This window comes from Urocampus carinirostris, chromosome 8 (assembly GCF_059441175.1).
Source record: "Urocampus carinirostris isolate Australia breed hairy pipefish chromosome 8, RoL_Ucar_1.0, whole genome shotgun sequence".
NCBI classification, from domain to species: Eukaryota; Metazoa; Chordata; class Actinopteri; order Syngnathiformes; family Syngnathidae; genus Urocampus; species Urocampus carinirostris.
In genome coordinates, this window is record NC_142356.1 from 34,062,222 (window position 1) to 34,075,092 (window position 12,871).

At 38.9% G+C, this 12,871-nt stretch overlaps 1 protein-coding gene across 1 annotated transcript in view; it reads right to left on the minus strand.

The window, feature by feature from the left end:
* The window catches only part of dnah6 (dynein, axonemal, heavy chain 6), a 108,324-nt gene that overhangs the window by 32,254 nt on the left and 63,199 nt on the right, over nucleotides 1-12,871 (minus strand). Inside the window, exons 55-65 of the mRNA XM_088342500.1 lie at nucleotides 12,115-12,259; nucleotides 11,849-11,965; nucleotides 9,641-9,764; nucleotides 9,363-9,559; nucleotides 7,477-7,680; nucleotides 7,161-7,286; nucleotides 6,586-6,750; nucleotides 6,387-6,454; nucleotides 6,111-6,291; nucleotides 755-934; nucleotides 419-652 (exon numbers count right to left, since the gene is read on the minus strand). Of these exons, the coding sequence (XP_088198626.1) occupies nucleotides 419-652; nucleotides 755-934; nucleotides 6,111-6,291; nucleotides 6,387-6,454; nucleotides 6,586-6,750; nucleotides 7,161-7,286; nucleotides 7,477-7,680; nucleotides 9,363-9,559; nucleotides 9,641-9,764; nucleotides 11,849-11,965; nucleotides 12,115-12,259 (1,741 nt within the window). The remainder of the gene's footprint in view (nucleotides 1-418; nucleotides 653-754; nucleotides 935-6,110; nucleotides 6,292-6,386; nucleotides 6,455-6,585; nucleotides 6,751-7,160; nucleotides 7,287-7,476; nucleotides 7,681-9,362; nucleotides 9,560-9,640; nucleotides 9,765-11,848; nucleotides 11,966-12,114; nucleotides 12,260-12,871) is intronic.

The window sequence follows — 12,871 nt, forward strand, 5'->3', positions numbered from 1 at the left end:
ACCAGACATGAACCTCATCGGAGATCATTGTCAGTACCGGTTAGTTAGTATGGAGATTTGGAAGATTAGTGGTTAAAATGTGAATGTTACTCAACCTTAATCCTAAAGTTCATCAAAAAAGCTGCAAGGTTAATTAGTACAGAACTCTATAAGAAGAAAAACATTTCATTTTACTGTGCCTTTAGTGTTCTTAGTTAATCTTTGATTGCCTAAGGAGTATATTTAAGACTACAGAGACACTGTTAACTATCAGGTAAACCCTCTGAAACAGGAGAGGACATCAAACTTTTGAAATAAACGAACAAGGGAGTCAAATCCATCCTTGAATAGTCAGGGTTTATCGGATTTGACACCGTAAACTTATATGAGAAAATATTTCTGAAAATTTTACATGTAGTATAATCATCTCGAAGCTAACCTTTTCCATGCCTGCAGTTGACCTCAGGAAATTCTGCCACTCGGCCTCCGAGATCTCTTTCCTGTGCTTTAGGATCTCAACACACAACATAAAGCTGTAGATGAGCTTATGCTGCTCGAACAGGCCCCGGGAAATGTTGATGTACGAGTTGAGTAAGATCATGTCCAGTAAGATCTGGAGACGCACTTCCAACACGTCACTCTTTTCAGAAGTCTCGATGGTCGTGTTGAAGAGCTGTGAAAAAGACAAAATAACACAGGGTAAACATCATTCTGAAGGATTCCTCATAAAACACAGATTGCATTTTATACCTAAGACGTCAATAATCTTTCGCACCTGTTTAAAATACTTGAGTGAGAACTGGTACATAGGATCGATTTCCGAAAGGCTAGCGATGACGAAGAACAGGACGGAGCCTCGGGTGGCAACGGATCGGTAACCCTCTCTGGCGTTATTGATCATTTTCTCAGTGGCCTCTGCCTCCTCAAGTCGGTTTTTGATAGCTGCTGATGTCACCTGAGAAAGGTAAAAGAATAATAAAGGAGCAGCATCGTATATTTGTCACATCTAAGATTAAAAAAAAATCACACATACTGTACATGCACCTCTACATTGGAAATGCAATCTCGGACTTTACTTCACAGCTTATGTGAAAGAAAAAACAAATGATGTAAATAAACTCATGCATTCCAGGAGGCCTGACATAAGAATTCCAACATTGGAGCGAATTGGCCGTTGAAGGAAAGCCTGCAAGCAGCGTAGGTGCTATGCATGACTGATGAAGACCACAGTCTCACTAAGGCTAGAGGGCCGCACCAGTTGAATCATGCCAGTTTGCAAATGCATTGTAGATTCTTGGGCTTATGCAGGGGTGAGGAACCTTTTTGATTGAAAGAGAAGTAAAAGCAAAATGTTTGAGTGCCACACAAAACCACCAAACCCACTCACCAGACAAAAGTTTATTCTTCAGTACATTTGATGTCACTCAGTGACATAAGGTGGTCTGAAAAAGTCTATGGAAAAATGATAATGCCAGAGGCTGTGTTCCATGCACAGTAGATAAAAATACCACTTAAAATGTGTGTCTCTTTCAAAGCTACTTAAAACCGCTGAGGCTCATTTTGACCATAATTTGTGTCAAAAATAATTGTTTCAAAACAAAGTGCGAGCAGAGTTCTTTTGTAAAAACAACACAAAATACCGCAGACGAGAAGAATACACATGTATTTAGGGGAGTGTGCTATACAGTGCATCCGGAAAGTATTCACAGCGCTTCACTTTTTCCACATTTTGTTATGTTACAGCCTCATTCCAAATTGTATTAATTTAATCTCTTATCTCAAAATTCTACACAAAATACTCCATTATGACAATGTGAAAAAGTTTTTTTTTACTTTTTCTGAATTTATTACAAATTGAAAACTAAGAAATCACATTTACATAAGTATTCACAGCCTTTACTTAATACTTTGTTAAACTACCTTTGGCAGCAAATACAACCTCAAGTCTTTTTGAATATGATCCCACAAGTTTAGCACACCTATATTTAGGCAGTTTTGCCCATTCTTCTTTGCAATAAGTCTCAAGCTCAATCAGGTTGGATGGGAGACGTTTGTGCACAGCCATTTTCAGATCTCTCCAGAGATGTTCGATCGGATTCAAGTCTGGACTCTGTTTAGGCCACTCCAGGACATTCACAGAGTGGTTCTGAATCCAATTTTTTGAGCTCTTGGCTGTGTGCTTTGGGTCGTTGTCCTGCTGAAAAATGAACCTTCGCCCCAGCCTGAGCTCAAGAGCTCTCTGGAGCAGGTTTTCATCCAGGATATCTCTATATATTGCTGCATTCATTTTTCCTTCTATCCTGACTAGTCTGCCAGTTCCTGTAGGGATGGTGTTGGCCTGGTGATGAGCGGTGCCTGGTTTCCTCCAAACATGGCGCCTGGCATTCACACCAAAGAGTTCAAACTTTGTCTCATCGGACCAGGGATTTTTGTTTCTCATGGTCTGAGAGTCATTCAGGTGCTTTTTGGCAAATTGCAGGTGCATTTTTGGCTTCCATGTTCCTTTTACTAAGGAGTGGCTTTCGTCTGGCCACTCTACCATACAGGCCCGATTGGTGGATTGCTGCAGAGATGGTTGTCCTTCTGGAAGGCTCTCCTCTCTCCACAGAGGAATGCTGGAGCTCCGAGAGAGTGACCATCGGGTTCTTGGTCACCTCCCTGACTAAGGCCCTTCTTCCCCGATCACTCAGTTTAGAAGGCCGGCCAGGTCTAGGAAGAGTCCTGGTGGTTCCAAATGTCTTCCATTTACGAGTAATGGAGGCCACTGTGCTCATTGGGACCTTCAAAGCAGCAGGATTTTTTCTGTATCCTTCCCCAGATTTGTGCCTCGAGACAATACTGTCTCGCAGGTCTACAGACAGTTCTTTTGACTTCATGCTTGGTGTTTGTGCTCTGACATGCACACTCAACTGTGGGACCTTATATAGACAGGTGTGTGCCTTTCCAAATCATGTCCAATCAACTGAATTTACTGCAGGTGGACTCCAATTAAGCTGTAGAAAGATCTAAAGGATGATCAGTGGAAAATATATGCACCTGAGCTCAATTTTGAGCTTCATGGCAAAGGCTGTGAATACTTATGTAAATGTGATTTCTTAGTTTTCTATTTTTAATAAATTCAAAAAAAGTAAAAAAAAAAAAACTTTTTTTGTGTAGAATTTTTAGATAAGAGATTAAATTAATACAATTTGGAATGAGGCTGTAACATAACAAAATGTGGAAAAAGTGAAGCGCTGTGAATACTTTCCGGATGCACTGTATGTACAAAGATCCGCCTACCCCTACTGCTCTCCCAATCTAATAGCTCGGAGCAATTGGCTGTTGTTTTTGGGTGTTTACAGTTTGTTCTGAAGGTTTTCATCATAAAGTATCTCAACAGTGAACATACACGTTTTAATGAGCTTTTATATAAAGGATTCTGTAGAGCCGTACAGCCAAAACACCGTGACTGTGAAGTGAAGTTGAAACGTTGCCTTACATACTTTTGACTGAATAATTAATATACTTTGTTGCCTTGGCTTCACATACACTATATTTGGAAAATTACAGAGAAAAACACTATTGTCCTTTTAGGTCAGAGTCAGATGAAAAGAGCCACATATGTCTGATTGTACTGTTGTTCTAGCGTTCGCAAAAGCCAAACTCAATACCAAGGACACGAAGAGTGACTGACAGTGGAGAGCGTAAACCTGGGACATTTAATGTAGATTAAGTGCAGCAGAAACAGAGGATGAGAAGTTTGATGGGTTTGATTGCATGCTTGTTCAATCTGTGTTATTTATGATTCTCACCCTTATTGACAAATTATTTGGCACTTTGTCATCAATACTTAACCTTTTGTTGTGTTAGGGTCTCCAGTGATCTGTTTCAAGATTATAAAATTAAACAACAGAGGCCAAAACATCAAATTACATAGGATAATACGGTTAGGAATGCTTTTAATGTTTGTTAGGATAGTGTGTTAACTATGTTGAGGGATACCCTTTTTGGTGGCCTGGACTGAGTTAGATCCCGGGTCAAAATTGACCCGCTAACAATGCTTAGTGGTGTGAACTCCTAAAAGTTAATAAAGTAAAACCAAACTCAGTTTTGCTATGCTCTTTTGGCACGCATGTGTCTGTTGTGAGTGTTGTTAGTATAGAGTGGGCGTGGTAGAGGACACCCTGAGTGTACAGCACACCATGATAACATTAAAGGTTGAAGAGCTTTTCTGCAATGTGAAGTTTTCGATAGTGGATTGTATGTAAGGCGCATACCGTATAAGAAGCATTTTATGTGTGTGCTAAATACAATCAAGGCACACTCAATTAAGACTGTGCCTTTAATGCATTATGCCTTATGGCCATGGACATGCAGTAACTTAAAGTGACAGCATGTAATAATATTCTAAATGCAATGTGTCACTGCTAGAGGGCAATACACACAGGATTTTTCATATAGAGTATACTGTACTCTTAAAACACTTAGGTAAACAAATGGAACCATCAAATACTTGAATCTATTATATTTATGAGTTTTTAGGGTTGTTCTAGATAAAATGACCCTGTACTTGAGTTTATCTATACTTTATCACCATTTTTTTTTAAAGTAAAATATTTTGATTACATTCTTTTAAATTGATTGACCCGTTAACTCGAGCTATATATACGATGATAATTTACAAAACTTTAGTAGAAACTCAAAATGAGAAAAGTAGACATCAATGAATTTTGATCTTGCAAGCAGGAAAGGATTGTACACAAATACCCTCACGTTGCAAAATTACAAAATGTTCTAATGGCCTTTACCAAGTCCTAACGTAAACCCCATTTAGAACTTGTGGACAATGCTGAACAAAAAAATCCACGTCAGAAAACAATCAAATTAAACTAAAATGCACCAATTCTGTCAAGAGGAGTGGTCAAAGATTCAACCAGAAGCTTGCCAGAAGCTTGTGGTTGGCTAACTAAAGTGCCTAATTGAAGTGAAAATAGCCAAGGTGCATGTTACCAAATATTACCGCTGCTGTACGTATATCTTTGACCCAGCAGATTTGAACATGTTTTCTGTTAACCCATAATAAAATAATTAAAGAACCAAACCTGTCAAAACCAGAACAGGATGAGGACCCAGATACGTAACGTTTTCACACAAGCTTTATTTTACGGAAAGTCATGCGCGTGAACACAAACGCCAGTGATTCGGCGATCGCTGGGCGGAAGAAGTAAGACAGAAGTCCGTCGTGGAAAAAACAGGAAGACACAGGTCGACGAGATTGATACCAGATACACGAGCAGATAAAGGACAGGCGGGGTCGATACCGGACAGGACGGGACAGACAGGATTGATACCGGACACTGGAGACTGGCGCAGGATATCGGACAGGATGAGATAGTCGGAATCGATACCGGATACCGGAGACTGTAGCAAGATATCACAGGACGAGACAGACAGGATTGATACCAGACACTGGGGTCTGGAGTCAGATATCAAACAGGACGAGATAGACAGAATCGATACAGACAAGATTCACAAGCAGGATACCGGACAGAGTCAAAACACACGTCTTGCGGGTGCAGAGGTTCGTTGACGGACTGACCAGAGGTGAGTGAGAGCACTGGGCTTAAATAGGAGGGAAGCCAATCAGGCAACGAGCCGCGGCTGGCGCCAAACGGGCTTGGCCAAGTGAGGCCAATGGGCAACCATGACAAAACCTTTTGAATGTTTCTTGTGACAAACAACTATTTGTTCCAATCACTCTGTCAGAAAAAATCAGAGTTGTAGATCTAACTGGAAACTCAAGAGAGACATGACATTATTTATAAGTGTATATAAAATTTTGAGAATAACAGTATGTACTCTTCTTTGCAAGTGTCCATTTTTTTAAATAGAAACAAGCAGATCAAATAAAAATATGAACAAACAAATAAATAAATACATAAATAAATAAACAAACAACAAACAAACAGACAACAAACAAACAAGCAAACAAATAAATAAATAAACAAACTAATTAATTAGAAATAAAGGTTTTTGGTTCATTTTTTGGTGGGTTGGTTGGTCAAAACAAGGACGTTGGGTCTGACTCTACCAAGAAGTCGATGAGTCTAAAATCGAGTCAAACTGAGTTATTGTTCCCAAATCAGATTTACCTTTGATTCCTGGAGAGTGGTCACAAGCTCCTCATTATCAAGTATGTTTCCCTCAGATGTGAACAGAAGCTTCAAAATGCGATCTTCAATGTTCTTGAGCTGGATCCTGTCATTGTTGATCCGCACAACCAGATCATTCCTCTGCTCTTCCAGGTGCGGACTCTCGAGACACACCACATCCCTGAGATGAGAACATTTGGAGAAGGTTATATTGTTTAGTGATATGTGATATTAATTACTTTTCAGAAAATAAATATAATATATATTGTATGATACCCAAGCAGTTGGTCCTCTAAGCCAGACCTGGTCACAGTAAAGTTGATGATTGTTACTTTGATACACACCTGAAACACAAAAACACATATTGGAAAACATCAATTCAGATAAAAAAATGCCAGACATATTACCCACAAAGGTATTTTTATCATTTGAGAAAATTCATCAATCAACAGGTAAATATAGTTGCATTAGCTACCTCTGGCAGGTAGTGTGGATTGGCCATTTTAGTTGTCATGTAAAAGCGGAAATTTTTGTCATAGTCAATATCCGAATCTCCAAGTCGAATCAAAGTCCGTCCACCAGCCACAAATGTCTGCTTTAGCAGAACGGGCTCTAGAGCAGGATCAAGACTCTCCTTTAGCTGCACACACAGAAGAAAACACACACATGTAGAAATGTCAAGGTTTTGTTTTTTTTATGCACAGAAGGATGCACAACTATGAATGACTTGCAGTATTATAAGGCTCGGATAAAATGATAAGATCTTCTTCAAAATGTGTGGCGCACCTCATAGTGTGTGTAATGTTGTTGTAAGAAGGATGTAGTAGAGGACACCATGAGAATGTTAAATGGTACCTTATGTGTGTGTTGAATACTCTACAGCAATGGCACATGTAACCCCGACTGCGCCTCATTTTACTGGGCGCATTGCGGTTGTGAAATTACGGTATTTTTTTCAATCTGTGTCTTGTGCAATGTAAATATAAGCCTAATAATTTATGTCAGATTCAGTCTGACATAATCGGGTGTTAGCTGAATGTGTTCCCCTACTTCCTCCAGCAAAACGGGCATGCCCATCCGGATGGCATTTTCGAGCTTGTGAAGAAAGTTTGGGTCGGTCAACTTGATCACTTTTAAACCATTCTTGGCTTCTTTTGAGCGTATCCAACGATTAGCCTGAAGAACAAAACAAGGCATGAAATCATGTAGCAGATAACAAAACAAGTCTACACTTCTGAGGAAGATATGTACATGAAAATTATAACAGAAGCACAAGTAGCTCTAAATAATAGTTACAAAGTGACATGACTGGGTGTCTTAGTTTTTATTTTTTTGTGGGCTAAGCAATTTAATTTTTTGAATTCACCTGATCCTGGGGATCAATCATGAGAGGCCAACGTCGACCCTCATTCACCAGAATTCCGTTCTCGGTGGAGACAGTGTCTCTGGGAAGACCTTCGTTATTCCACTGCTGAATGACGTAAGGGTCCCCCAAAATGTTGATCAGGCTGAAGCTGGCACTTATGGGAATGTGCAGGATCTGGCACTTAACTATCCAGGCATCAACAAGCTGAGGGAAAACATAAAATCAAGGTGCGAGATCAGCAAGACAGCTGAATTCATCTAGTACAGTTTTAAATGATTTCATCATTACAGGTATTCAATATATATGATTAAATAACCTTTTGAAATTGCCTTTTTATATTTAACTCAGACTTTAGTCTTGGGGTGCAATGTCCTTTCCATTACTATTGTTTTGATTAACTGGAAACAAATTCGCCATAACTTAAACTTTCGGTACCATTTTAGTACCAAATTCTCAAATATTACCAATATTTTTGAAGAAATACATTAAAATCCAAATTTAGTATTTTCTTCAAGTCATTTTTCTCTCTTAAGTATTTGCATTTGCTTTTAGACAGGTTTTCATGAGGAAAAAGAAAGAGTATACATTTTTTCTAATAAAAATATGGCCAAATAAAAAACACTAATAAGTAATGACTTAATGAGGATATTTTTGAAAACAAAAAAATACTTACAAATAGTATTCAGTTTAGAATAATAAGTTGTAATGTTAAAAATACAAAACTAAAAAAACCTAAATACATTTTTTCAATTTTTTTTTTTAGATTTGGCAAAACGTCAGTAAAAGTTTAGATTTATGTATGTGTCAAGAAATACACTTATTTCATATCAAAAATATTCCCTGAAGTGCTTTCAGGTACCCCAAAAGGTCCTCATACCCCCAATAGAGAACCATTGGTTTACATGATGACCACCGGGTAGCCTTCTAAGAAAACCGGAGTAACCGGCGAACAGGTTCTGAAAATAGCTCGCTAGTAATTGTACATTGTGATCTTGTAACTTTGATTTTTAAGTGACATGTTTTAGTAGTTTATTTAACTTCTAATAATTACAACATGTAATAACATAGTAACAATATGGTAACAATATATTAATGTCATAAGTTGTTATTACATAAATGTTTATCAAAAGGGTAGCTATTCGCACCAATCCATAACAAAAAGTTCCAAAAAGTTGGTGGCCCCTGGTTTAAAAAAAAAATCACATTTTTTGGGGAAGATCCTTTCTCTCACGACCAGAACGGTGAGAGGACCCACTTACGTTGCGTTTCTCGCAAGTTTGATTGAAAGAAAGAGAAAGGGTTGCGCCCACGATCCAGTGATTGCTGGACGCGGGAAGCAGGTTGCTCTGAATGCGGAAGTGGATCTTCCGTGGCGAGCGACGGCAGTGTCGGGAACAGGAAAACAGCTCACAGGAGAGAAAAAACGTGGTAGGGGTCGTAAGCGAGTCGTAAGCCAGGAAAGAAGAGTAGACGTGGTCAGGGACAAAAAGAGGTTGAAAGCCGGGACGGGAGAGTAGATGTGGTCAGGATCAAAAACGGGTCGAAGCTGGGGGACAGACGGGAGCAAAAAACAGGTGGGAGTCAGGGTCGAAAAAGGCCTGCCTAGTGTTAACTGAGGTTCAAAGACTGACTGACAAAAGGGGACAGCTAGGAGTGGGTTAAAATAGGGACAGGGAGCCAATCAGAGTCCGTGGCAGTTGGCGCCAATTGAGCGAGCACAGGTGATTCACATCTGTAATCATGACACTTTCTGTAATATCAATATAAACACAGACTCACCATGAGTGATCCTTAAATATAAAATAAAACAGGACTAACAAACACAAAACCTTTTCACAGCTACCAAATTGTAAACAAAAATGAATGCGTTAGGAGACTTTTCCTACCTCTTTTCGATATTGTGAGGTAAAGGCCCCGTAGTAGGCCACACAGGCAGCAGCGATGAAGACATTTCCGACCACATCGATGATCTGTTGATCAAATGTGGCCACGCTTTGCTCCCAGCGCACTTGCTCATCTCCTAAAGCCGAAGTCAGTTTCCCTGCTCTGGTCAGCCGAGCTTGTGTCACCGCCATTGTGTTTACTGCAGAAAAAAATCGGAGTCAGTCAAAGTGATAGAAAAACTGAATTTGAACTAATACATTAAGAGAAACAATTTCCTCACCTAGCTCTTGCTTTTCATTAAGGCTGCTGTCATATGATTCCTGAAGAACTTTGATCTTGTCTTCCACACTCTGGAGCATTTGTTGCTTTTCTCTCAACGTTGCCATTGTGAGTTCCAGCTCCGCCTATATGGGATGTTTAGGTGCAGTTTCATGATTAAAAAGAGTTAAACCAGGGGTTTCTAACTCGTTTAGTGCAGGGGCCATATGATAGAAAAATGCTGGAATAGTGAATTGAAGGCATAAAGAGTGTGCCTCAGGTGTACGGCTAAGGATCTTTAGAGGCTCATGATTGAATCACAATTATGATTCAGGGGTATAAGATACTCAATTATAAAGTCCCCCCTCCAATATATATATTTTTTTCACTAAAATGTAATCTCTTGCCCAAAACACACTGCAGGAAATGGTCCCCCAAGAGCCTAGACTTTAAGGAGTGCGTTCTTCAACTGTGAATTGTCCATATAGGGCAAAACAAGAATTGAATATGTCCACTCCAATTTATTTACAAGGATCATATAACTTTTTCATGGCCAAATTCAAGCACGTTTTAAGGACTTTTCCAATTTCTCCACTACCACTAAAAAAAGAAATTTGGTGTATATAGTGTATTTTGCAGAGTAACAAATATAACTGCTATTTACGTATAGAATGCTTTTATTCTTATTAAACCAAGTGTCAATTAAAAAGCCATATCATATAGTGTACGTATGAACATATAATTATATATATATATATATATATATATATATATATATATATATATATATATATATATATAGATATATATATATACATATATAAATATATATGTATATATATCCATCCATCCATTATCTACACCGCTTATCCTCAGTAGGGTCGCGGGTATATATATATATATATATATATATATATATATATATATATATATATATATATATATATATATATATATAGATATATATATATAGATATATATCTCATCTCATCTCATCAACCGTACCGCTTATCCTCATTAGGGTCGCGGGGGGGCTGGAGCCCATCCCAGCCATCTCCGGGCAGTGGGCAGGGGACACCCTGAACTGGTTGCCAGCCACTCGCAGGGCACACAGGGACAGACAACTCATTCGCTCATTCACACCTAGGGACAATTTGGACCGGCCAATTCACCTGAAATGCATGTTTTTGGAACGTGGGAGGAAACCGGAGTGCCCGGAGGAAACCCACGCAAGCACGGGGAGAACATACAAACTCCGCACAGGATGTCTGGAGCTGGTGGAGCTGGATTTGAACCCACGACAGGTTCCCATGACATGAACTGTGCCGCACAAGCGCTAACCACTGCGCCGCCGTGCTGAACTTATATATATATATATATATATATATATATATATATATATATATATATATATATATATATATATATATATATATATATATATATATATATATGCTGTGTTTTTAAGCAGACTTGAGAAATATTAGCAACAATTTAGAGCTTTGCACCAACAATGACCAGATGATGAAGGTGTTGTATTTGACTCAAATCAGGAGGCTTCTCATGCTGCTGGTAAACATGGAACCCAGTACTGTTTCATGTGGGGGAGCAAACTCTTGCCCCAAAAACAACCTGGAGAGGGATAATCACCGCCAGGCTGTTCTTGCCCAAGACACACCACAGGAGGGATGCCCCTAGGACCCAAGTGGTTAAGGGATCCATGAACCGTGAACAACCATTTCACACAAAATTCAAGCTCATTTCAATTCATTTTTTTAACCATTTTTAAGGATTTTAAACACCTGTACAAACCCTGTACTCAACTAAGGGAAATTTATGCAAACTGGAAAGTGAAGAAAGTAGCACACCAACATAAATTTGAGTGAGAATGATAATTTTGATTTTATGTAAAATAACATCAGGATGGGTGTTTAATCAAATGTTCTCTAGTTGATAAATGGTAGAGTCAGCATATACAGTACAGTTACACTGGGTGGATACATTTGGGAGTGGAGTCTGGCTCAGGTGACATCCAGGGGACATGTTTAAAATTACAGTTCATTGTTGACGAGATGCAGTTAACTTTTCCCCTGTGCTTATATTAACATTGTCTGGCAGGCCAGATCTAATACGTTGGCTTATCCGGCCCAAGGGCCGAATGTTTGACACCTCTAAGTTAAAAAACGGAAATGAAATGTTTGAGTCAGTGACAACTGATTAAATTACCGACCTGTGCCTTGGCAAATGCTTCTCTTTTTGGACCAACTTCCTTGAGAATTCTGGAATAAATGTCCATAGCCCTAACCCACATACACATGGATTTACATGCTTTGGATACCTTCTCCACCTGTGAACCAAACCAAAAACCAGCAAAAAGGGAAAGGATGAAACCGTGAAATGAAACAACGTGTACCTTATATGCAACCAAGAAGTCGTAAACATCATTCCATTTATTGCAAATGTAATCTAAGTCAAGGTTTTTGAATGAAAACAAACCTTTTCGGGTATAAAATCCGGGTTGTTAATGTATTTTTGTAGCTTTGCAAGGACTTGAGGCTTTATGTTGTCCTTGTCGTAGTCAGTCAGGAATCGTGTGAAATTGGAATCACCCAGTAACTTTTTGGCATTGGGCCAGTCTGGCCTGTGCAAGCGAAAATTAAGGGAGTCAAAATGCAATTTAAAACAGATGCCAAAGAAAATATATTGAAAGTAGCACTGATTATCTATGTCATTGTTAACAATAATCAGGTTGCAAGAAATATTACCACATAGTCAGATAAAACCATAATATTGACAAGTGTATTAAAGACTGTCGTTTATCTCTTGCTAAAAATCTTTCAATCCGGTATTTGTTGTACGCAGAAAAAAAACACAACACAAAATAAACGACTGTTCCACTGGCAGAACATTTTTTTTCACGAGATTTATTTTTCATTTCAATATACTTTAATTTGCTTATCTAATAAAATAAGAAAAACTTTTTTTGAAAAGTTCCATTTAGGTATTCATTTTATGTTATGTCCCGAACAAAGGCTAGACCCAATCGCGTAACGTTTTCACAAGTTTATTGAGTTAGAGAGAGGAATGGCAGCGTACGCGAACTGATGCTCGCTGGACGTGGTAAGCAAGTCACTCTCGTAATCGGATCGTGATCCGAATACGGAAGTGGATCATCCGTAGCGGGAGATGGCAGTGTCAGGGATGGAAAAACAGGTCAATAGCCGGGACAGGAGAGCAAAAACATGATCGGGAT